General features: G+C 35.7%; 2 protein-coding genes across 3 annotated transcripts; both read right to left on the reverse strand.

Moving 5' to 3' along the window:
* Positions 1-861: 861 nt before the first annotated feature.
* LOC132611064 (protein PALE CRESS, chloroplastic) lies at positions 862-6,912 on the reverse strand. Its single transcript, XM_060325478.1, has 7 exons — positions 6,723-6,912; positions 6,555-6,625; positions 5,511-5,705; positions 4,690-4,776; positions 2,343-2,393; positions 1,739-1,921; positions 862-1,537 (listed from the first exon to the last, which is right to left on the reverse strand). The coding sequence occupies exons 1-7, from the start codon at positions 6,823-6,825 to the stop codon at positions 1,304-1,306; spliced, it is 924 nt and encodes a 307-aa protein (XP_060181461.1). The 5' UTR covers positions 6,826-6,912; the 3' UTR covers positions 862-1,303.
* Positions 6,913-10,722: 3,810 nt separating this feature from the next.
* Positions 10,723-23,465, reverse strand: LOC132611065 (mediator of RNA polymerase II transcription subunit 33A-like). Of its 2 annotated transcripts, none has more exons than XM_060325480.1 (12): positions 23,077-23,465; positions 20,289-20,399; positions 19,077-19,424; positions 18,575-18,894; positions 18,414-18,505; positions 17,394-17,730; positions 16,812-17,022; positions 15,729-15,843; positions 14,826-14,987; positions 13,540-14,197; positions 12,600-12,806; positions 10,723-12,143 (listed from the first exon to the last, which is right to left on the reverse strand). In XM_060325480.1, exons 1-12 carry the CDS (start codon positions 23,355-23,357, stop codon positions 11,011-11,013), a joined length of 3,975 nt encoding a protein of 1,324 aa, XP_060181463.1. In that variant the 5' UTR covers positions 23,358-23,465; the 3' UTR covers positions 10,723-11,010. The 2 variants fall into 2 exon arrangements, with proteins under 2 accessions (XP_060181463.1, XP_060181462.1); XM_060325479.1 differs by lacking the exon at positions 23,077-23,465 and adding an exon at positions 21,788-22,340.
* Positions 23,466-26,664: the final 3,199 nt, after the last annotated feature.

Genomic DNA, 26,664 nt, shown 5'->3' on the forward strand with positions numbered 1-26,664 from the left:
CCTACTCTGCATAGATTAGGCAGGCATTCCAGCCTGTTTTAGTGGAGGAGAGTGCTATTTGTTTATATCCATTAGTTTGTAAGGGATTTATTGCTGATTGTGATGGAGATCATATGGATGTTCATCTACTATTATCCTTGGAGCTCAAGTAAAGGACAAAGGCCACTTAAATTTTGAAATGCCTCGTAGAAAGATGAGAGGAGAATTTGGCACGTCTGGAGAATCAGTCATCAATGGTCACTCCACAAACCCAAACAGAATATGATTATCCTTAAACATGCACCTACCTTACAAACCCAAACTGACTATGATTATCCTTGAACAAGCACCTACCCGTTAAAATATAACAGTTGCTTCTTACTGTGTTTCAAACAAAAGATTTGCCAACAAGCATATGGCAGCCGTATTATGGCTTCTTTTGATAATTGCATAGGTTTGATCATATCTAAGTTTTAGTGTGTTTGGTATGATGAAAATTATTTTCCATGAAAATATTTTCTAGGATAAAGTTCAGTATTTAATTGGTAAGTGGATTAGGAAATTGAATTGTCTTGATGAAATTGTTAAAGCCTTAAAGATCAATAATAGTTTCTAAGTACTAGCTGGAGCAAGTAATAGTTGTAACTAAGTACTAGCTGGAGCAAGTAATAGTTGTAAGGGAAATCATTTATAGTTGTAAGGGAAATCATTTTCTTACTTGGAAACATTTTCTGGTAAGCAAACACTAGGAAATGCTTCTTTCACAGAAAACATTTTCCTCAAGAGAGAACCATTTCATACGACATTAAACAAAGAGTGTCTGGGCAACATGCCGAAGGAAATAATTTTCTTGAATGCGGATTGAAGACGACCAGGAGTCACTTTTTAGTATTCAAGTGTAATAGTCGTTATAATTTGAGCTTTTTCTCTTGTATCTCTTGTACAACAGTTTGATTCCAAACAGTAATATATCCCCCCTAATGACTGATACTTGGTTCACAAATAAAGCTTCAAATACTATGCTTCAGGATATCATATATAGAAACCCTTCTCGGCTGGGAGAGAGCAGCAGCACGCAGTTGTTCCATGGGGCAGGAAGGAAGGAGGCATGCCAAAATTATCTGAAATGAGATGCTACAATATGGTGGCATGGAGTCGTCGTCACTATAATGATAGTTGGAATTGGACATTCCATATATATTAACTGCACTGGGAGAACCTCGTGATCCGGGCATACTATTAATGAACATTCAGTGAACTTTCCTTCTCTAGTGAGAATTCAACTCAGCCAATATTCCTTAATTGGGAAGAGGCAGCAACTAGACTACCACTCCAAGTTGATAGCCAGATCCAAAAGACTTTGTACTTGGTGTATTGCTCGTTGCTTCTCCTGCTGTTTCAATCTACTAGCAACTGATTCTGGATCAAATCCTTGTGCGTCTAATGATTCAGTATATTCAGATCGTACCTCCTTTAACAGCTCGTCCACCTCTCTGACAAAATCTACCCTCAAAAGCACATCATCAACTTCCAAACCTGGTCTTAGAGGGCCTTGATGCTAACAAGAAACACACAGTGTAAAACAAAAGCAACTTCAGAAGTCTTAAAGTAACGAAATTAACGCGCACATACCACATATAAAGAAGTGAATGTAAATATCACACAAGTGAAATCGAGTTATGGATCTCACAGACAAAGACCAGGAAGATAAACAGTTTATATCAAATCAGAAAAGCAATTTGAAAGAGCATAAATATACCGTGTCGAAATCAAAACCTGCAGGTACAAGAATACTAAATGGGTCCTCTCGAGGAAATGTATCAACCATACGTTTCTTACATGCCTTGAGCCATCCTTCATTGTCTAGTCCACCATCATGCATATTCAGAAGATCATTCAGTAGTCTCATGGCAGGACTTGCTTCCCGCTTCAAAATCTCTGTCTAAATAAAAGGATGAAGGTTTAAAGACAGAGCAAAACCAATAGAGAGAGAGAGAGAGACGAGTATAAAAGCCTACCATTTGAAATGTAAAAACAAACTAAAAAAGAGGACACAAGTAATAAACAAAAGTAAACCACATCTACTTTGTGAATTCGTCAAAGATCAAAAAATGGGTAAGATACCTATCAAAACTGGATACTTAAGATGAGGTGCACTTTATCAAGGTGACAGTAAGCTACACAAAAACTACTTTTGGTGGGGCAGAAGAATATAACACATAAGAGAAGAAGGGAAACTCAGTTGGACATTATCAAGGTTAAAATTACCAAATATAAATGAGTCAAATGAAAATACAGGGTAATATAATCAAAATTTCATTAATTGATGCTAAAACTCCAACTGAAGCCCCGTTTTCACATACCTCAACTCGCCTATACAGGAGATCAAGACTTCGAACTGCATCCTTCTCATCCTGGAAATTGCAACAAAGATATCTCACATGTATTAGATTGTTCTTTTGGTCCTTTTCCTAAAGTGTTGGGAGCGGGGGCTAACGAAGCTACTACATATGGACTTCTAGAGGATATTCTACACAAGCACGGAACTTAGAAGGTGCAAATTCTTTTATTACCCTAAAGTAGAAAAAAGACGGTTATTAATGCAACAGTACCATACTAATCAAAGATTGTACGCTGCATATGAAGGACTTTAAACACGACTCAACAGTATGGTAAGATTAGCTATGCAAAAGAGATGGTTGAAGGGTTTTCAGTTAAGCACCAGACAGGAGACAAATGTGCAAATTTGTCATCTTCTTTATGCAGATGACACTGTCATCTTTTGTGATGCATAAGCAGGTTAAATCAGTTTTATAAGAATGATACTTGTAATCTTTGAAGATACCTCTGGGCTGAAGGCCAACTGGAGGAAGAGCAGCATTTTTCCTATTCAAGAAGTGTCTCAAATAGAAGGACTAGCTGGGATTCTGGGTTGCAGGATTGACCAGCTACCAACAACATACTTAGGCATGCCCTTGGGTTACAAGCACAAAGAGGTGGGCATCTGGGATGGGATTATAGAGAAAACAGAAACGAAGCTCTCAAAATGGAAGTCTCAATACCTTTCCCTTGGGGGTGACTGACCTTTGATAAATGCAATGTTAGACTCATTACCCACTTATGTGATGTCTTTGTTCCCTATTCTAGCTGGGGTGGTGGATAAACTAGATAAGCTCAGGAGGAACTTTCTTTGGAATGGGAATTGGGAATAAGGAAAGCAAGGGTATTCACTTGATGAATTGGGATGAGGTTCAGCTTGACAAGAAAGAAGGGGGTCTTAGTGTTAGAAATCTCAAAACTTCTCAGTAATAACTTATTGATGAAGAGGTTATGGAGATATGTGAATGAAGATAAAGCTTTGTGGAAGGAAGTAATCAAAAATAAATACGGTCAGACAAATTAGTGGTGCACTGATGAGGTGGTCAGCACTTACAGTGTTTCAGTTTGGAGGAATATAAGAAACTTGTGGCCAAGTCTAAATGAACATATAGTTTGCAAGGTGGGTGATGGGATTAAGGTTCTGTTTTGGAAGGAAGTCTGGATTGGGTTCTTTGATGAACACTTTTCCTGATATATTTACCATATGTAGCAGCCCTGATACTACTGTAGCAGAGTCCTGGACCACAAGGGTGGAATATTTGTTTCAGAAGAAATTTGAATGATTAAGAAATTGGCAGGGTGGTTGAGCTCTTGAAGGAAGTTGATAAGTTTAGAGGGACTTCTTCAACTCCAGATGTAATCAACTGGAAACATCACAGTGATGGGAGGTTCTCAGTCAGAAGAGTACACAAGTTGGAAGTGCTGGATCAACCAGGAGGAAGAATAGGTCCATGGACAAAGGTGTGGAAAGTTTGGTACCATCCAAAATCAAGTGCTTCACTTGGCTTGTGACCAGAAAAGTCTGTCTCACCCATGAAGTCTTACAAAAGAGGGGACTGCAATTGGTCTCTAGATGCTATTTGTGCAATGAGACTGCAGTAACAAATAGTAGAGTGACAGCCCATCTGTGGTCATTGTTCTTCAGCCTCACAGGAAACAGTTGGACCATGCCAGAACATACAGCTGATTTACTAAGCTGCTGGATTAGAAGAGGAGGAATCAAATCTCAGAAGAAATGGTGGAGAGCAGTTCCATCATGTATCTGGTGAACAATTTGGAAGGAGAGGAATGGGAGGTGTTTTGAGGATAAATTTAATACTCTGCAGAAAATTAAGTGGAACTGTATTGCAAATTTTCATTTCTAGTGTAAAGAAGCAAATGTAGAGGGAGCAGAATAATTGGTAGACTTTTTAGGAAGCCTGTAAATAGTTTTTATCTTACAGCTCCTTGTGGGTAACTTTTTGGAGGTCTCTAGCATATCCTTAATGCTGAGGAATACAATTTACCAGCTTTCACAACCAAAAAAAAAAAAAAATAGAATTGCGTGAAATATCATGCATGTTTGGGCATCTTTTCTCATTTAAACAAAGCCATTTATTTGGGGGAAACAGTCTAGATTACATTCCGAATTTGCTACTGCATAAGTGTGCTATATTGGAGCAGACACCGCTTTTTGGTAATTAAACCAAAACACCTGAGCTAAAAAACTAAAGAACTGCTAAGGGGAATGTGACTTATACTGCCGACCAAAAGACAAGTCCGTTGCACAAACAGGCAATAAGGGTTGTTGAGTTAGTCATAGAAAGGTAAGATAAGCAGTAAAATGCTTACATCACGCCGAGCAAGATCAAGACGATTCCATATGATCAATAGAACAAGTTCATCGAGTTCGCCTTTTTCTGCAGCTTCCTCAATTTTCTGCACATAAGTATCAAATAAGATCATACAAGAAACAATCTCCAATAAGAAAGCTATTAGAAAATTGGAATTTAGAAAGAAAAATAATTGACCCCAGAGTTTTGGTCTAGTGGTAAGAGTGCAACACGCGATGTGTGGTGTAGGCGCACGTCACAAGCCTGATATTTAAGTGGAGAAAGGTAGAGCGACGGGCCCATTATCCACCGAGTTTTGAACCACGGTGATTTCTCAGTCATCAAAAACAAGTATGGAATTTAGTTCAATGACCCAAATTCTAGTATATGCATTTCAAAAATAATTAAGGCATGATAGATTAGAATAGTTGTATTCCAAGATCAAAACCAAACAAACAAGATGAGGGAGGTGAAGGAAATTACAATCACGAATACACAACAGGTAAATCTGGCTACAGAAAACGGAAGGATAGAGTCTGCTTCATTAAAAAGTAAGGCTTACCCTACCTAAAGTTGCCTTCCGTTACTTTTTCACTTATGTCAGGAAGTAATTACTGAACTTCCTAAGGTAAGATCAGGCCTTGGTCGTCTCCTTGGTTGGGTTATTAAGTCAAATACTTAACAAGGTACAATATTAATGTTCTCATAAAGGTTATAAATCTATTCTTCTATAAAACAGATACAGTTGCATCACATGGAAAGCCTCATATACCTTGAGTATATTACCTATATCCAACCAGAAACAAATAAGAATACACATTAGCAATAAAAGTTGTTCACCTCTTCCACTTCTTCAGCTGATCTAATAAAGCTAGCAACCAATTTCTTGGCCTTTAGAAGCTCTTCTTCTGGATAATCTTTCAAGCGCAATCCAATTTGACGATATTCATCCACCTTTTTTTCCTCTTCATCTTCCTCTTGTTGACGTAGTTTATGGAATTCCTTGGTCTTTTCCCTTTGTTTAGCTTGCCATTCCTAATAAGAGAAAGCTTAGCACCAACGAATGCTAACAAGATTAAACTTTCCTTTTCCTCTCCTTTTGCTTATATATATGCTCCCTCTATTAAATATACTTTGGGAGTAGACAACTTCTTTTTTCTTCAAGCCATTTTTGAATATACTTTTATTCAAAATATTGTGAATTACAATACTTTTTATGTACTCATTCGTCCCATTTTAACTGTCCTTTTTAGCTACTCACGCTAATTAAGAAGAACAACAAAAACAAGGTATAGTTTACTAAGTCACCCTTGCTTATCATGTTAGATGTTTTTTGAGAATTGGGTAGTATTAAAAAGAACTACTTTTTTAATGTAAAGGGTATAGTTGAAAACTCTTGCCAACTTTAGTCTTTGAATTCCTAAAGTGACAATTATTTTGAGACACTTTTTCTTGAGCTAAAGCGCCAGTTAAAACGGGACGGATGGAGTAGTTTCTAAATATACACTCCTTCTATCCCAATTTAGGTGTCTTACTTTCCTTTTTAGTCTGTCCCAAAAAGAGCAACTCTTTCTATATTTAGTAAGTTAGACAATTCTAACATCCTGCATGGCAAGTTTAAAACCACAAGATTCAAAAATCTCTTTTTATTCCTTAAACTTTGTGTCCAGTCAAACTAAGACACTTAATTTGAGACGGAGAGAGTAAATTTTACTTCAAGAAATCATGTCAAAATTTGCACTAAATTGAAAGCTTTTAGGCCCCCATAACCCCATAAATCTTTTTCCAACAGGTGGAGTATTATCTTTCTCTTGTACCCTTTTCAAGAATCAAACTAGAAAGAAAAAACAGAAGCAGAAGATTGGGAAAAGAAAAGGAACATACATCATCATAATATTCCTTTGGAAGTCCATAAAGGTCCTTCTCTTCTATCCCTTTGCTTCTTCTGTGCAGTCCTGAAAATTGTAACTCTTAATCAATTTAGCTCAAAAATGACTCTTTTTAAAAATAAAAATAAAAAACACTAGGAAGAGATTAAAATAGAAAACTGACCTTTTCTGGATGGATATTTGATTGAAGTAAAAATTGAAGTTCTTGAAAGAGATGAAGTTGAAGGAAAAGCAGTGCATGTTAGTCCAACAGCTATTGCCTCCATTTCTTGCTGTTCCCTAAAACCCAGGATAACCCTTCAATTGCTCTAATTTCCTATATTTTCTTACGGAGAAAAGGACTTAGCATGAGAAGTAGGTTCAAAATAGTCTCTTAACTATGCACTTAACGATTTTAGTGTTTTAAATTTATCATAAGTTAATAAAAATGGTCTCTTAACTATGAGGGTTGGTTAAAAATAGTCCCTTAAGTATGCACTTAACAGTTTTGGTCCTTTAAGTTCGCCAAAAGTTAACACTTTTAATTTTCGACAAAATATTCATGAAACTCTGTTTGTTAGATTTGACGAAAACTATACAAAAAAAAAAAAAAAATTAGTGAGAACTCACAATTAGAGGTATACATTATTAAAGAAAAGACCAAATACCTCGGGACAATACCGACGGACGTTAGTCGTTATAGGGAAAAACCAAGGAAAAAACTAACAGACTTGATAATGTCAGAAAATAGTGTCTTGAAACACAAAGACCGACGGACTCTGTCGATTAAAACCGAGTGAGTCCTTCGACTAAGTAAAATACACTAGACTCATTTTTATTGAAAACCCGGTATAAAATAAATACTTCCATTATGTGATTCTTTTCTTTTAAAAAAAAAGTTTCCGCGCATCTTCCCTTGAAAATAATTGATGGACGTCCGTTGATTTTCGTAAAAAACAATAAAAAAAATAGTGTCCCTCGATTTTATCCATCGGTTTCCGTCCATCGTTTTTTCGCTTGTTTTTAGTAGTGACAACTTTTATAGTTTCTGCTATTTCTAAAGTCTGTTGTATTTGACTTAGCCGATGGACTCCCTCGGTTTTAATCGACAGAGTCCGTCGGTCTTTGTGTTCCGAGACACTATCTGACATTATCAAGTTTGTTGATTTTTTCCTTAGTTTTTCCCGATAATGGACTAACGTCTGTCGGTTTTATCCCGAGGTATTTGGTCTTTTCTTTAGTAATGTGTACCTCTAAATGTGAGTTCTCGCTAAATTTTTTTTTCATAGTTCTCATCAAATCTAACAAACAGGGTTCGATAAATATTTTGTCGGAGACTAAAAGTGTCAACTTTTGACGAACTGCAAGGATCAAAACTGTTAAGTGCATACTTAAGGGACTATTTTTAACCAACCCTCATAGTTAAAGGACCATTTTTGTTAACTTGTGGCAAACTTAAAGGACCAAAACTGTTAAGTGCATAATTAAGGGATTTTTTTTAACTTACTCCCATAGTTAAGGGATCATTTATGTCCTTTTTTCTTTTCTTATGCTTAAATTCTAGTATATTGTATTTAAAATGTCCCTAAATAATTAAAAGTTATTTAAATTTATCTTTGTTGAACCCCATTTGTCATCTTACTTATTGGGTTTACAACGACCCTCCTTTTATTTAGTAGCCCTTTAGCATTAAATTTCGGGTTAAAGATATTCCTCTTTTCAACGGAATTATGAAATGAAACATATATAGCTTTATTTAAATAGGTTGCACTAATTTATTGGTCCGCATAAATATTAGAATCAACTAATAAATGGACAAACTTCAAAAACTTTTCACAAATTTCGAATTTGTTTGTACTCAATTCCTTCAATGCATCACGTTTTGCGACCGAATGAATTCAAAAGACAATAATGTCTTTTTTCGTTTGAAGCTGCAATCTTTTGTTCACAATTGGTGTATGTTAACATATATGTTATTTACCATATTTTTAAGAATATAATTCTTATTTATCACAGGCGGTTAATTATTGGCAATAGGATATTAAATGACAAATAATTGTATAAATATTTTACACAATCAGTATGTAGAATTTAAATATATTTACCTCAGTATGACTCTAACCACAAGTTATTGAGGGGAAGTCAAGATGTTTAACACTTGAGTTAGCCTTGCTCATCTTTGATTTCCCTCTTTTGTTCGTTTTCCCCTTGCTTTATTTATTTTTTCCTTCTCATTTTTGAACTTTTCTAGACACATACATGATTCGAGTAGGAAACCATTACAACTACGAAAACTAATCTTGTTTTGGACTAGTTAATATTTTTGTTTTGATCTTAATTATGCTTTTGGCTTTGATCCAATTCTTATAGCCTGTTGGGCCAAACTTTTAAAATCAATTTATTTTAAAAGTGTTTTTGGCGAAAAATAATTTGTATTTGGCCAAACTTTTAAAAAATGTTTGACTAAACTTTTAAAAAATGTTTCTAAGTGTATTTTTTCTCAAAAATGCTTTTGGGCAAAAGCTTTTTTTTAGCTTATGAAAAATAGTTTCTGCTCAAAAACACTTAAGGCTTGTTTGGAAAGCCACCATGTAATTGGAAGTGGGTGTAATTGCACAGTTTGACCTGTTTGTTTGACCAAGTAATTACACAGTTAGGTGGGATTGAGTGTAATTGAGAGGGTGTAATTACACTCTCCAATTCTGAATGGGGTTGAAAATTGGGTGTAATTACATCTTGTAATTATAGGGTTACTTCTTAGTTTGCTTCCATTTTGTTTATTTTAATTTCTTTTTATTTTTAATTTATTTTTTATTTCTATTATTTTAATTTCTTTTGATTTTTAATTTATTTTTTATTTCTATTATTTTAATTTATTTTTTATTTTTACTTTTTAATTATTTTTATTTTTTAAAATATATTTTTCTTTTTATATTTATTTGTTTTTCATTCCCTCTCCTCTCATTCCCAACGTTTACTTCTTGTGGTTCCATGTAATTGCTAGTATTTTTTTTTTAATTATTTTATCCATTTAGCATAACCGTGTCATTATTCTAATTTTTGAAACTACACCTCTAAGAATGAGTCATTAACAAAGTTGGCATATAACGAGTGACGTTATTAAAGTAGAATTTCGTTACGAATGAGGTTATAGACTTAGATTTTCTCTTTCTTTTGAATTATTTACTTGAGTTACGTTGAAACTTACTTATATAATGTTAGAATTTGACATAAGAGTATTATGTTAAACTTTTTCTTTTGAATTTTGAATTTAGGTTATATTTTTAATTTTAGGTTATTTACTTTCACATTGCATGTTGTTTATTTTTCACTTACATTTGATAGATTTTTTGTGTCAAACATTTGAATAATATTATGGTATTATATTTATAAATATTATTTTTTTATCAAACATCAAATCCATGACGTTCTCACAAAAAAAAAATCTTCTTTTAAGTTTTATAATTAATTAAAATTAAATATTATTAATTTGAAAAATATATATCAATTATTTTTTATAATATTACTTACAAATATATGATTATTAATTAATATATTTTCAAGTGTTATTAAATAACTAATTTAATATCATTTATAAAGGAAAATATTTTTTAAATATTAATTTTAAATTTTTATAATTAAATTTTATTTTTAAATTAAACTAACTGAGTAATTACACTTGTGCAACCAAACATGTTGTTGTAATTACACTATAATTACATTATGACAAACAAACAGGTTGTTGTAATTACACTATAATTACATTATGACAAACAAACAGATTGTTGTAATTACACTACTGTGTAATTATTAGGCTGTATAATTACTATCCTAGTAATTACACCAATTCCAATTACCAGGTGACTTTCCAAATAGGCCCTTACTTTCTCCCAAAAACTTGACCAAACATCTCACTTTTTAAAATAAGTATTTTTTGAAAAAAATTAAGCTTGACCAAACAGGCCATAAGTCATTTAATCAACCTATTTTAATAGTGCCACCATCTCCATTAAAAGGTCTACATATATTAGTAATAAGCTTCTGGATCCTCTTGGTAAAACATAGAATTAATACGCTGTCAATATTTTATGAAATCCATAATGTCCTATTATTAGCTTTGTAATTTCCTAATCCTTCTCTTAAATAGGGCAAAAATAAAATTTCAAATAAAGCTCTCCAGAATCTAATAAAAAAGAATAGGCGTATAGCGAGATAACACAAACCACTCTACGTCTGAGCCAGATTGCCAACTAATACCAGCACATGTTAGCAATACAAGTGAAATAGCAGATTGCAAGATAAGAGTTCCTAGTCATATGAGCAGGGTTTTCAATACTTTGGTTTCTATGCTCAGCTACATGATTTATGTACAAAACCAAAACTTGTACAAAAGCAGAAGTTCCTTTGATAAATCTAAGAGGCTATGGTACAGGCAAGTTCCTCACATGGGCACAAAAACATCAACTGCAACCTCATCTAATGAAGTTTATACCACCTTCTATAATCATTTCAGCAGTGGCGCCCATTGCGCCAATACCACTACTACCCAAAAGAGCCAATGCTAACTCCTCCTCGTCCCAATGTTTCAAACCCAAACTTAGCCTCTTCAAAACCTCTACATCCACCTCTAGCAACCAGCTTGGTGTGCACCCCACCACCAAGCTGACGAACCCTGAAAAATAAGCTCTCCAGGTAGCTTTGTTGCAACCGAGGGATATTTTCCCATCTAGAGCACCGGCAAGGAATTCCAAGTGTGCCTCAAGAATACTTGACCGCCGCTTGGATGCAGGTGATGACGAATCCACTCCCCATGCAAATGTTCCAGACAGCACTGCTAAGTAAGCAAGGGCATAACCCCCCAGCTTTGCAACTAGCCCTCCTGACATACCGCCACGGGGCTCTGACCCGTGTGCTGCTATGAACCAAGATGGCAAAGTTTCTTTAATCAATGATTGGACCAAACCTACGCCACCTGTGATCCAAACTAATGAAGCACCCAGTGACGCTGCAAGCTTTACACGAGTCAATGCTGCAGCAAGAGAAATCTGACCATACCTCATACCGCATTTACTTTTCTTGAGTTTCTCCAACTTCTCAGCAGGTACTCCACTACGTGCAGTATCTCTGACGGAATGCATCAAAAGGGAAACAACTTCTTCTGTCATAAACATGACATTTGGGACAGCTCTATGGACACGTAAGTAGAGAATACCAGGGGCAACAGGAGAGATGCCACCAGAAAAATGAGAGCCAAAACCATGACCAAGAAGTGCACCTACACCGCCGTTGCTTGCAATGGAAGATGTACTTAGACCTAGTGTAGCTGCAAAGCACATCCTAAGCAGTTGAACCACTGCATCCCTATTGTGGTGGAACACGGTCCGTGATGCAGAGAAAACAAGAAAGTCACTCCAGCGCTTCACCTTTTGGGCCCATAGAGCAACCATGACAGGCATGCAGGGCCAAGGACAACCTGTAGCCAAATTACTCAAGGCTGGGCCCATTAAGTTCAGAAAGCGGTCAGTTGATCTATCAAGTTTGTATGTAATGGTGAGGCTCACAAGGGCTGCCAGGGGCAATGGAAGGGTAGCTGGAGAATTTCCACCTACAAACAAAAACAGCATAAGATAGACATGCAGAAAGAGATGAATGAACAGTTAAAAACCCTGAAACAGATGTACAGGATGTGTGAATGTCCAGGTCAGTATAGCAAAGCTTTTGAATGCATCAATAGCTGGAGACAGGTTATACATGCATCAACAATTGAGAGGTCAAGCTTAGCACCAGCAAGTTTGTTTAGCTGGCACAATTTGGGTCTTTGAAAGGTATAGGAATCAAAACTCTATTATATCCTAACTCGTACATATGACAGAGCGAAAGAGAATATTTTCACACTCCCATTGAGGAATTATCGCCAGAGATAAGTGGTATTATCCAGTTGGTGCCAAATCAATAGGTTTGGAGAAAAGAATGTACTATAGAGAGAAGCAGGAAGTAGGTTTCTTGTGCCACACTTCCACTGGTCTTAAAAAAAATCACTTCAACTTAGATGAGTCCTTACCTATGGTGAGACTTGGAACATTCACACCAGTTGCAGCTAAAATTTTCTTTATCTGTTGCTCCACTGTTGCTAAATTTGCAGCTGGGCTAGGCCAATCAGTTCCATTCATAGAAGCAACCTTCCAGATACCCCGTGTCACTTCAGCTGAAAAGTAGCTTACAATTGTTGCCAAAGAACCTGGGAGAAAATCGGCCAGATCCTTAAGACCTGTGAACAGGAAAATGCATCTGTCAAAATACTAACACATACAATTCATTCACTTAAACAATGAACCAGTGAAATCACAAGTTAAGAAATACTTATTAGTTACATTTTCTTTCTACTCTTGTGAGTGAGAATGTGCATCTTGGACAGGTCAGAGGGTGATGGTTGGGTTGGGTATATGATATGCCGAGAATATAATTAAGTAAATAAAAGTATGCTCTTTCTAACAACTTAAGCTTTTAGATGAGAAGGTCACACTACTTCAACATGGTATCAGCGCAGACAGAAGTCCTGAGTTTGAGTCTCACTGTCACCCATTACAAAGAAAAAGAACTTCCACATGCTTGGTTCATGAAAAAGAATCAGGCCTCACGTGACAGGGAGTGTTGAGAATATAATTAAGTAAAAATATGTGCTCTCTTTAACAATTTAAACTTTTGGATGAGAAGGTCACACACTTCAACATGATATATCTCCCCTCAAAACTTCTCTCCTCCTGATGAAAGTGGAGGTTCTGACTATCCATTTTTATTTGTTGTAGAGTAATCATTGTAGCATTGAACAATAAGTCTCTTACATCTGATAATTAGTCTTAAAAGCTACATCTCTCTCTCTCTCTAAACTGTCACCTTCATGCATGCTCGGCTGTCCAGCACACTAAACACTTCCTCTTGAAGGCTAGACACTAAGTCAACGGCAATTGCAATTTATATAAATCCAGACCAGATTCTCTAACCTGTAGCTAGTTCACGTGGTGACAATCTACCATGACCACAGCTTGTGAGAGCAGCATCAAGCACAAAAGGAATAGCTTCCAGAATATCCCATGCAGGCAGCTTAAGGTGGAGAGATACATCTTCATTTCCAGGCCCTGATGAGCTACTGCTTCCAGAAGTAGTTGGTGTCAGGGACTGACCTGTTCTATTTATTTTTCTGAACATGAAGTTCAACAGTGCTTCAACAATCTGATGAACAGGAGTTCCAGGGACAAGTCCTGAGAGAGGTGAAGCAATGCATGCTTGATGTTGCCTGTACCAAAGTGTTAATTTTGGAAAAGAATCAAGAAATATGGGTTCTCCAGATGATGGACTTGAAAGTCTAGAGAGCCGATTGATTTTGCTTTGATTTCTCTGCAGATCATCAGAGGATGTCAACTGGGAGTTGCGCACCAACAAAAGGTATTCAGGAGTTAGATGGGCTCCAACCGGAACAACATCCATAACATGCTCAAGAGGCGGCTGATCAAACCTCCACAGCTTCAGCAGAAGAGTAAATGCATTTGAGAAGACGGCATGTGAAGAAACTTCTTCAGACATTACAGTCCATTTCACGGTGGATGCACATGAACCAAAGGCTTCACAAATTGGCATCAATGCACCAGCAAGTTGTGGAACCTGGAAAATGTAATGCGTACACGTTAAACAATATGAACAATCTGCTTTTATCTATCTTAATCTTATGACAGCTGCTGCTGTAGATACTTTTTTGAAACCTACTTCAAACAGTTCGGTATACCATTTTTTACAGATAAGCAATGCCAGCATAACCAGTTACATGTCCATTGAATAAGTACGTTAAAGATCCAACCTTAAGATTTAAAGAAAAGACATATCTCCGAAATCCAACATCCATTTCTGGCTTAGCATCAAGGCCTTCATAGGTACATAAAACAACAACAACAACCCAGTGAAATCCCACAATAGGTACATAAAAGACGACTTTATTTCAGGCTTCCTTTGGCATGGTTAACTAAAGTTTCCAATATGTTGTATAGGCCCCTGAGTGCATACAGATATCTTTTTCAAAATTTATTTGTGATATCATCAAACTTTCATGAAGTGTACACAGAAGAATTCTTTTTCGAACGTTTGTCAATTGTCACAAGGTTTCCATCCATGTAAGTGGCCATGCAATTGTAAGTTAGTCTCTATGCTTTTTTATATGATTTTCAGCCATACGAGAAACATAAATGTCATTCAAGGTAATTTATAACGAGATAGGAGCAGCTGAAGTTCAACGTACCAATCCGTGCAGAGAAAAGATCTGAACACAATCAACAGATGACACACCGATGAGAAGAACATTCAGGAATCCAGCATAACCAATCAAATGGCTTTCAGTTCCAGAATAATTAGCAGGAACAGGAGGGGAAAGCAACCTGGTGATGAACAGAACAGTATGTTCCTGCATCAATGCAGATGAAACACAGGAAATGAGCGTGTCAACATAGGAATGGCAATTTTTGTAACTGTTTTTGAACTTGGAAATGACTTTCCTGAAACCAACTTCTAGTACAAGTATACTCTATTATCTAAGTTCTTTTGCAGCTCGAATAAATGTAATGTGCTCTAAATTATTAAGACGAGTATTTCAGGTAGTCTACAGCAAAGAATTATCACTCTTCCCAAATGAGCTACTTTCCGTGTTCGCTTAAGGGGTTTTCCAATCTCAACTTATTTTCTTTCTTCTCATCTACCATCCCCTCCGCCAGTGGACGCTTCATGGTCACCACCTTTACCATTCCATCTCTTGTTCTACAAGTCATACGAGCCCCCAACCATGTAAGAAAAGTAAAAAAATGAAATCAAGGAGGGAAGCTGATGATGCTCAGCTAGACACCATCTTTCAATCCGAGATGAAGAGTGTCGACCTTCCACCTGACTGTAATTGGTTATGGTTGCGAATTTTAGCTCTATAATGTAAGTGGTGTTTGGAACCTGTACTAACTATTAAACGGATTCTTTGGAAACAGAAAAAAGGAAAGAGGAAAAGAAATATGTTTTTCACAATGGAAAAAACAAGTGTAGAGAAAATTATCACAAATAATTTAGACTCTAAAGGCTTTGAATAAAAAGAGTTTTGAGGTTCAACTACCTCGAATAGTACAAAACACTTGTTTTATCTAGAGAAAAGGGCAAGTATTACCTGTATATTCCAACCACGAGCAAAAGAGGCACCACAGAGAATAGTAGCAGCAGAAATCTTGTCATCATCCGAGCCATTGACGGCAATTTCATATATTTTCTCTATTTCTGCTAAACTTCCATCAAATCCATGAGCTTAATTTCAGTTCCATACCACTGTATAAATTTCGAAAAAAACATCTGATATACCTGGCTTCAGGAAAGAAAAGGTTTTAACTGAAGACCAGGCAGTTACTACGAAAAATAAGGGAATGTTCTATTTTATAGCACAACTGCACTTTAGGAGAGAGAGATTGATGAAACTGAAAGCCCGAATTACTAATCAACCCTTAAACTAGATCTATTTTCCAATTTATAACACTTTCAAGAGCTTTTTATAGTAAGATTTTTTTTATGAGATAGGTAATAAAAATTCTAGTAAGATAATCCAAAGCGAGATCAAGTATAAGATTAACCCTTCAAAAGATTTTTTTTAGTAAATTCTCCATTATTTTCTTTTCCGCTATACTAATGAATACTTCACTAAGGCCCATTTTATAAGCCAGCGAGGATGGAATACTTCATGAAGGTCTAGCTTTCTTCAAATCAGAAAGTATCATTCTGGGAGTAGTTAAATCTGCATCAGTTCTGTTATCCATATATTGTTAAGGATATAATTAAATATTAAAAGTGTGCTCTCTCTAACAGCTTAAGCTTTTAAATAAGATGGCCACACACTTCAATATGGTATCAGAGCAGGCAGATGTCCTGTGATCGAATCTCACCGCCACCCATTATCAGAAGGAATTACACGTGCTTGGCCCATGAAAAAGAATCAGGCCCGCACGTGAGGGGGCATGTTGAGAATATAGTTATTAAATATTAAAAGTGTGTTCTCTCTAATAGCTTAAGCTCTTAGATGACAGCGTCACAAACTTCAATATATATCTTTTCATGCTCCTCAACATGTTTGAAAACTCCAACTAGGCAACATGAACCAGTGGCACCATGGAAAATATTACTACTCGAAGCAAGTATCCTTGGCAGAAGATAACTAGGAAATCAGAAAACAAGGAAAACTTTCTAATTGACAACTCTGTTGTACCTTGATGCTGGTGTTGATACCAAAGAGCTGACCATGGGCAGAGTTAAGGGAGACCCCTTCATCAATGATGACCAGCCAGGCATTTGACTCGAGACGCTACGAGGAACTTGATTGCATCTACCTTTTACATATCCAGGCCACAAATAAGCAGAGGTGTCCAAAATGTTTCTGGCAATGCAGGCTTCGACAATCAAGTGTCGCAGGTTTCCAGCTACACATTGTTAGAGATTAGCATAAATACATACATTAATAGCCTCACATACTAATGCATAGACGAGAAGTAGCAGATGCACCATCGTAGATTAAATTTTAAAATCATATTATCTGAAAGCAATCAACCATCAAAAAATAAATGAAATAAACATAACAAAACAAGGGAAAACAGGAAAATAACATACATATCCAACTGAGGAATGGCAAAACTTGAAAGTTTCATCCTAGATACCATTGCATTGATGGAGATGGGGCACATTTTTAGCAATTTCGTCAAACAGTATAAACGTAAGTTACACCACATGGGACAACTAATACAAGGTCAGACGCACTGAAATTTCTTGAAATTCAATAAAGAGATTATCTCACCACAATTGACAGGCATGTCGTTCAAGCTCATTCCCTCAAAATAGCCACTACCAACACTTAGACCTGAAAGGAACATCATTGCTTTTGCGGCAGCTAGATTTGCCAATGGAGCAGCAGGCAATGGTGGGGTCAGCAAGCCTTCATATTCGTCAAGTTGCTGAAGGCTAGATACCAAGTCTTCGTGACGTTTTCTGGAAGACTCTTTCTTTTGATTGGTAGAGCAGCAATTCATTTCCGCCTCTTCAAGAAGATTCACTATTGCTAGTGGTGTAATCGACAACAACAAGCATAAGCAAGTATCCAGGCGAGGTACTGGTCCCTCACTTGAATCCCTTTCCTACATTGACCAAAAACGGTAAGAAGATTCTACAATGAAACCAAAAGCAAAAATCAGACTCTTAGCAAGATTGTCAAATAGCAGTTTCAGTTCTTCTGATAAACTGCGTCCATCATCCTGCTCCCCCAACGCCCACAAATCACAATAGTGACACACAAGCATCATACATATCCCCAGAACCTTTTATAGAAAGAAACTGAATAGTTCAATAGCAAAACAACCCTAAGTTTGGCTTTATCTAATACATCGGTTGACTTGCCAGCACTTTAATACTTGAAACCATTCCTTCCCAGCAATATCACATTGAGAAGCATAGAGCCCGTTTGGATTGGCTTATAAGTTGGCTTATAAGCTGTTTTCAGCTTTTTTGAGTGTTTGGCTGGCCAGCTTAAAGTCATTTTATGCTTAAAATAAGCTCAAAAAAATAATTGGACCCATTTGACTTAGTTTATCTAAAGCAGCTTATAAGCTGAAAACAGCTTATAAGCCAAAAAAAATAAGTTGGACTACCCCAACTTATTTTTTTCAGCTTATAAGCTGCAAACAGCTTTAAGCTGTAAGCCAATCCAAACGGGCTCATAGTCTTTTCTATAATTTTGCTCAAGGGGAAAGAAAGATAAAAGACAATACAGCCTGAATTCAACTTGACAGGGGATGGAAGGGGTTTCATCATGAACGCTTACTCTATTAACAAGCCTTAGGGCTGCAATCCATAATCCAAGAAAAGTGTCCCGCCAAGTTGAAGAGTTAACTGCCTGCAGAGCCTTCACTAAACCTACAATTCAACTCCATTTTAGCCATAGCAGGTTATACAAAATAACTTAGAGGATTGTAGTATGTATACCGGTGAGTGTTTCAGCAGCACTTGTAGCCGCTACTTGTGACCCGTCCATGGTATCTTCTAGAAACAGATCAATGGGAAGCCAGAGCACCGATGGACTAGCACCATGACACTGATCTGCAGAAGATACAAGCGAACCAGAAGCCATTACAGAATGAAACCTTTTATGTGAGCTTGTTTTGCATTTTCTAGAGAGGACTACACGATTATCAGATGTTAACTGCACCAAAGCCTCCGGAGAAATATTCTTAGAGTTTCTTAAAGCTGATGATTTTGACACGAGAAGTCTTAAATTCTGTGTAAAGGACTCCCAATGCGTGGACCTAAAGAAGAAAGAAAAATTGAACAATGAGCCACTGTTATATCCATTTAGTCTAGTACATCTAAAACTTATTCATTTCTTAGAAACAGCAAAAGAAGGCAACCAAAACATGCAAACTTGAGTATGGGTACTGTCACTATTAAGAAGAGCAGCAGTTGAGGGAATAAAGGTATATGATCTTACAAGTTTGTGCGTGCCAAATAAAGGATTGCGGAAGTCACTTTATCGTGAAAAAATTCACCAATTATTTCAATAGCCATAACTGTGTTCATTTTACATAATACTTCATGCTTTTCTGTTCTTCCCCCAGCAAAACCATTATGATTATTCAATCCCATGTCTTGAGATGTAATAGGCCACCTAGACTTCTTTTCAGCAGTCAGTTCCAGCAATCCTTCATCATCAAGGGACGCATCAAGTAACTCCCATACAATTGCAAAAACAAATTCAACCACAACTAGACCACTTTCGGACCCCTTAAGTCCAAATAACTGGGAAAGATGTAATGTATCATTTATTGCTTCCATGATCCTGCAAGTGCATTCACATTTGTTAACTGCTGGTACAGAATTAATTGTCTGCATTTGCATTAGTTCAAACGAACTCAAAATAAGTTCGCAAATCTGAGTCAATATACTTTTCATTCATATCAATATCTTATTATCTTCGGGTTAATAAGAAACAGGAAAAATTCCAGGAGCATAACATGAGAAAAGTAATTATACGTCCTCTGAGCTCCACTTATATCATTTTCACAAGAACAAGGATCATCTGAACTTTACAAGACGGAGTTGAACCAATCCTCAACTTGAAAACCGGTGCTCCAGAGGCGAAAATCGAAAATATATAAACAAAAGAAATTACTGGAAAAAGAAATGCCCTACCAAGTCCCAACAGAGTAAAGACTACAGAAAAAAGATTTTTCAAAATTAGACTCTCAAGTCTCAACTAATATTTTCCTAAAAAAAAAAAAAAAAAATGATACTTTGGTTTCTAGGACGGTCAAAAAAAGATTGGAATCTTGGTTACCTTTGACTCAAAAAAAGACGAAGATTGGAATCTTATCAACTGAAGCTGCCGATTTGATTAGGTGCACAAAGTGCCCAAGGAAGGCCAATAACATACTTTAATATTGACAACAAAGTAAATAAGAGTTGGCTTTCCTTTTTCACCCCCATTTACCTTTCCACCTTCTCTGAACTCACCATCTAACCGAGAAATCTAAATAAATTAATAAATGAATTCCCATCTTGCGGATGTCTACGGTGCCAACTCAAATGTGGCATTGCAGCAATGTTTTTCAGAGCTAAGATTAAACTTAATAATAAAGATACAAACAAACAAAACGCTACTAATGAGATGAACTGAAGAGAGGATACAAGAAATGAGGCGTACTTTTGATAATTTGGACCATTAATCAGAGATGGCAATGAAAAGGCGTATCTTTTCAGAAGTTCCATATAAAGCCTGTATGCCCCTGGATAGCTCCTTCGAGTAGAGATCACTCTGCAAAGGGAAAAAAGGAAGGGAAAGTGTGAACAAAAAAAAATTAGCAATCCATTAACCAATCACCACAGCCCAATCCCAATTCCCAAACTAGTTAGAGTTGGCTATACGAATCTTCTATATCCATCCCCTTCTATAACAGCCAATTTCATTCTTTTGTAACTGAAAAATCCATTGGTTATAGCTTCCAAACTCGGCAGATAATGGATTCTCCCTTTTACCCTTCTCACCTTAAATACAATATTTGGTTCACAACAAGATTTAGACTCGTGACGTGCGCCTACCAAAGCCCTATGGGTATACCACACATCAAGAAAGACTAACAACGATAAATCCGCTTCTCATTTCTCTACTAAACATTGTTCCGAATGGGACGCTTTTCATTACTTTGATTACGGCCCAAAATTCCTCTACGTGGGTGCTTCTTTTCTATTAGGACAAGCTTGTGAAAGTATTTGTATTAATCAATGAGTAGCTGTTAGACTTTAACTGAGGAAGTATGTTCAATAGCTATCATCTCATCTTAAAGCTTTAACTTTAAATATTAAAGTTAGAACATTATTATTTAATCATTTTTAACTGCCAAAATATGTGCCCTATATAAATATCCGCACAAATTATGATGTAATATTCAGCTTCATAATTAAATAAGGGAAAATGAGTGAAGTTGAGATAAAAATCAAGGGTCATTTGCACTTTTGCCAGGGCATGAGTTTATATTTTCATCATAATACACCAAAGTTATGCCCCGCTATACATAAGTTCGATTTTGAAAGGCACAAAAAAAGAAAAGGAAACTTAGGTAAACGTACCCTTCGGCCATCTAGTTTACCAAATATACACTTCGTTTGTATACATTGTGTATAGGTATGGGTACTATATGTATAGGTATGTATATATTGCGTATATGTATATTTAGTATACTTTATACACTCCCGATACACACTGTGTATTTGAAGGGAGAACCATGTATATTATACAATATTATACCTTGGGGGAAAGCATTAGTATCAACCTTGTACAAAAGTGTATAAAAGGTGTTTATACACAAATATGGGCTAAATCCAGGGGCAAATTTATGTGGAATTTTTGGGTCACGGGAACCCATGGTCTTTTCGCAAAATTAGATATTTCAATGTACATATTTTCTAAATTTGATCTAACATTACTTGCTGACACCCATGCTACAAATAGGCTTAATGGTGCACTTGATTAAAAGCTTAGTTGGCTAAATCGGGTAACAAACTGAAAATATGGGCTACCCGCAGTAAACATAGAGCATAACTTTCCCCTTAAAGAACGTATGCCCCAATTTTGAAGGCCAAAAAAACAAAGACGAGCCCAAATTTGAAGGGCAAACAGTGCAATTTCTTCAAAAAATCAAAGACCTGTTAGAAAGAAGAGCGAGAACAAACATAGGAGGAACAATACGAAGGGCCAAAGCTTTCTCGAGAAACTTCCAAGCAATAGCAATATTATTACTCCAACAAATATGATTAACAAGAAGTTCCGCAACATCAATGGAAGGCATGGAATGTCCAGCAGAGTTAAGGGTTGAAGAAAGTTGGATAGCCCACATTAATGGATCAGTGCCACTCAATTGAGCTGACTTTGTGAGTTCAATTACTCCATCATATAAGTTTGATTCTTGTATGGATACCATAGCCATTTGGGAATTTTGAGGTTAGGGTTTAAGGTTAGATCTAAATATTGCTCATGAATAGTAGTACTACTACTACTAAGTTCAATGTTTGGACTTTGGGAATATATACAGAGATTAGTCAGTTTCGGTGGCTGTTCTTGCTTCTTTGATTCTTCTCTATTGACCCCATGAACACTTGCCGGACCCACTTATTGTTTTGAGTCGTTTTCAAAATTTTGGCCAAAATATTACAGGAAACGACACATGGTGTACCAAAACTGTCCAATCTTGAATTTTTGGACCACATTAATATGATCTTTAAAAAATAACCTTAACTTAAACATTTTCGCATCATAATATCTCTCACGTTATGCCCCGCGTCCTTAAAATAGTAATAAACAAAGGAAAAAGAGTGAGTTGAGATAAAAATCCAGGGTCAATTGCACTTTTTGCTGGTGTTTAATTTTAACCCCTCAAGGCAACAAATTTTTTCGCTGAGGCATAAATTTATATTATTGCATCGTAATATCCCACTCGCGCCCTTAACAACTTATATCCAGTGAGGCATAAGTTCCATTTGGAAGGGTAAAAATTAAAAATCAACCCTTTTGAAGGGAAACTGTGCAATTTCTTCAGGGTCATTGCACTTATGTCCCTATTTTCTGCTAGTCTTAAAATTTTTGTCCCTTAGGCAAACAACTTTTTCGCGAGCCTTTAAAAAAACCTATGTCCCGCCTTCGATTTTAAAAGAGAAAATTTAAAAACAAACCCATTTGAAGGGTAAACAGTGCAATCTCTTCAAAAATGGGTCATTTGCACTTTTGTCCCAATTTTGTGCTAGTCTTAATTTTGTCCCTCAAGTCAAACAACAAATAATATTTGTTGTGCATGAGTTTATATTTTCGCCATAATTATGTTCCAAGCCATTAAAGAACTTATGTCGGGCTATTCTGAAGGACAAATTAAAAACCATCACAAAATAGGGACAAAAGTGCAATTTCTTGAAAAAATCAAAGAGCAGAGAGAAACAAAGACCTGTTGGAGAGAAGGGCGAGAACAAACATAGGAGGAACAATACGAAGGGCCAAAGCTTTCTCGAGAAACTTCCAAGCAATAGCAATATTATTACTCCAACAAATATGATTAACAAGAAGTTCCGCAACATCAATGGAAGGCATGGACATTCCAGCAGAGTTAAGGGTTGAAGAAAGTTGGATGGCCCACATTAGTGGGTCAGTGCCACTCAACTGAGCTGACTTTGTGAGTTCAATTACTCCATCATATAAGCTTGATTGTTGTATGGATAAAATAGCCATTTGGGGATTTTTGAGGTTAGGGTTAAGGTTAGATCTGAATATTGCTCATGAACACTAGTTAGTAGAAATGAGTTCACTGGAGAAGGGAGTTTTTTCAGAGTGTGTTTGTGGGAGGACTTTGGGAATATAAATACAGAGATTAGTCAGCTTCGGTGGCTTGTTTTGCTTCTTTGACTTTTTCTCTATTTTGAACATATGAACACGTAATGGACCCACTTATATTTTTGAGTCGTTTCCAGAAAGGCTTAACAAAGAACTGCGCGGATTGACCTACATATTGACTGCTCTTTAATTTTTCCCCTCAAATCACCTGTCCTTGTTTAATAAAAATTTGTGGGCTAAAATACTCTTATTTACTAGTCTATAAAATTAAAGGTTTGTAGTAAAATTAGATTTATTCGGAAAAAATTAGGCCTATTCAGATAAAGTTACGCCCATTCAGGCAGAAGACAAACTTCTGCCTGAATAGATCTAACTTTGCCCGGATAGGCCTAGCTTTGCTACAAACTTCTGTTTTGCGATTTTTTTTTAATATTTAACTGAGGAGGGATTTGAACCCAGAATTCATGGGTTTTAGGCAAAAGGCAAAAATTAAAGATTTCAAATTTGAGGGATAAAAATTAAGCCTTTGAAGGCCATTCCGCACAAAAAAAAATGAACTAGTTTTGTTCTAATTGAACACCTTAAATCTAATAAAGTATTTCAATTAGATACTTTAAGTTCAAATTTTGAAACTTTATTTGCGTATGTTTTCATTCATCTGTTAGATAGTTAAGTTAATCAAGTAAAATATCTCACCTTCTTTAATTATACGCATTAACCACAAATAGAAAATGCTTGAGGTTTTATGACTTATTAAAGCGAATGTGTATATGAGATATTTCACGTCATTAACTTAGTTGTAAAAATTTTAAATTCAACTTGGAGATGGATTTCAATTTTGTTTTCCAACTCCGTCTTTATATATTTCAAATAAGATGTTCTTTTATCTCCTTTGCAAAAAGTATAATCAAACACAACTCCTCCTTCAACTTCAATTCATAAATTCCGAATAAAGTGAAAGTATTTAGAATCTATGGCTAAACACCTGCTGAGACTTATGATTATTGGTGGAGACACTCCCATCATTTTGCCACAATTCTTTGTAGTATCATGATATTTTGTTCAATTTGAAACTAGTAGGAACTTGGACACGCATTGAGTAATAATTTAAAGAAATTAGTATTTAAAAGAATGATATTTGAAAGTTGAAATTCTATTTGAATATATATATTTCACTTGAAAATAGATAATTTGTGAGTAAGAACATTTTCACTCAAAAAAATAATAATGATCAGTTTTCCAAAATTGAAAAACTTATCTTCAAATGCTAAGTAATAAATCGGAACAATGTTTTGGAATCTAAAAAAAATAAAAAAATAAAGAGACTCAAGTCCAACAGGCCCTAAATAATTTGTGTTGTCGAAATTTGGGATCATCCTTGCCAAAGTTAAAGCAACTCTACACGTTGAAAGTGTAGGGGCATTCCAACGACTGATTGAAGAAAAGAGTTCACGACTTTAAATCTACTAGTATTTGGACATGTGTGTTGCACGTGTATCCCTTCGATGGGTATAAACTATAAAAAAATATAAATAATATTCAGTGGCGGATCCAGGATTTTGAGTTCGGGGGTGCTGGACCCAGGAATTTTGAGTTCGGGGGTGCTCTATTAACTATTTATATATGTTTCCTTTATATTTTCTATACAGCTATACACTCCGTGACTGAGTTTAATGGGTGGTGGAGCACCCAAAATTTGCACATGGGTCCGCCACTGATAATATTAGAATATGTGTTTGATGAGTAACTCAAAATTTGAAGACAAGAAATTTAAGTGAAAACTGATGGATAATGAGCCAACACTCGACTAAATTCAATTTATTAGTTTAGACTCAAACGGAAGAGTTTAAAATCACAACTTTCATTAGTTAAAATAAGAAGATTATCACAACGTTGCAGTCATAAAAATGAAATACAATAATAATGACAAAAAGGTTTGGAGAGGAAATTTAACTATGTATGATACTTTAGTCCGCTTCTCCTATCTCTCTATATGACCATCTTTTAGCAATAAGAGCAAATGAAATGTAACTTAAAGAAAATAATATATGTCAAACTTGGATTTCCAAGCGCGGATTCGAATTAGTCGGATACTAACATGGATTTCAAAAATTAAATTCAGAACGACAAATGCCTCAAAACAATTTCTTTTTTAGGTGAATAAACAAAGCTCATAAATATTACTACCCCAAAAGAAACCATTAACATGAAGCACGGGATTGCATTCAACAATTACTCCAGTCACCTTCAATACCATACCAATGAAAATAATAATTGATAAATACATAACTTCATGTAAACGGGTGCATAGTATATTATTAACACTGCACTACGATTTTTGTACTGATAATTACAATGTGGTGTTGGAAAATAGCCAGAAAGAAATATTTACTGTATGCATAATTTTCTTTAATTAGCCGTGTGTATCTCAATCTTCACATACTGAATAAGTCTTCTGTGCCGAATTTCCTAAGAGATACTGACATATGTGCAGGGATAGGAAAGATTCTGAAAAAAATGTGGAGGGCCAATCTTTTGGCAACAGTAATTGTTTTAATTGCATCAATATTGAATCTATATATAATATAAAGTTAGGCATAGACAAGGCGATGTGGCACCTCTCTATGGCCTAGAAAATCATTTATCTTTTTTCTCCTTTTTTTGAGATTTTTTAGTCTCTAAATGTATTTTTAAATCTTTTCTCTTTCTCCTCCAATTAATGTATACTAAATGCTAGTAAAAAGCAAAAAAACTCATCCCCTGCCCACGTCTGAGACTCATAACTCCTAAGTTTCTTTGATTTTTTTTTTTTGGTTATTTAAAGAGTTGATCACCTTTCTGTCATGTCCAAAAATTGTCTCAAATCTTTGCGTTCAATTAACAAACTTATTTTTTATTTTGTTCTCTTGGCCTTATTGTAATTATTAAATGAGAATATCACCTATTACTTTAAGTATTTTTCTCTTTTGTATTTAATATTTTTACAAGGAGTAACTACTCATAACTCACACCTCTTTAATCCCTCTTAGTAATAGCCATAACTCTCATACTTTAATTTTTCATGCCCATAACCCCCATATTTTAATTTGTAAGTTTGTGATACCTTATGGTATTCTTCCATTCTGCCTAAATAAATTCATATTTTGTTTCATGAAGACTCTCATCCAAAATTCTCTTCTCTTCTCTTCTCTATCATTTTAGCTTT

This window comes from Lycium barbarum, chromosome 9, assembly GCF_019175385.1.
Source record: "Lycium barbarum isolate Lr01 chromosome 9, ASM1917538v2, whole genome shotgun sequence".
In the NCBI taxonomy this organism is placed as follows: Eukaryota; Viridiplantae; Streptophyta; class Magnoliopsida; order Solanales; family Solanaceae; genus Lycium; species Lycium barbarum.

Excerpts from the sequence above, each read along its gene's own strand:
- LOC132611064 (XM_060325478.1), bottom strand. The coding sequence starts at position 6,825 with ATGGAGGCAATAGCTGTTGGACTAACATGCACTGCTTTTCCTTCAACT. Across the intron at positions 5,706-6,554 it reads CAAAGGAATATTATGATGAT|GAATGGCAAGCTAAACAAAG; the intron begins GTATGTTCCTTT and ends TTCTCTTATTAG. Across the intron at positions 1,538-1,738 it reads CAGGTTTTGATTTCGACACG|CATCAAGGCCCTCTAAGACC; the intron begins GTATATTTATGC and ends GTTTCTTGTTAG.
- LOC132611065 (XM_060325480.1), bottom strand. The coding sequence starts at position 23,357 with ATGGCTATTTTATCCATACAACAATCAAGCTTATATGATGGAGTAATT. Across the intron at positions 18,506-18,574 it reads TGCTGCTGAAACACTCACCG|GTTTAGTGAAGGCTCTGCAG; the intron begins GTATACATACTA and ends GTTGAATTGTAG. Across the intron at positions 14,988-15,728 it reads CTCGTGGTTGGAATATACAG|GAACATACTGTTCTGTTCAT; the intron begins GTAATACTTGCC and ends GCATTGATGCAG.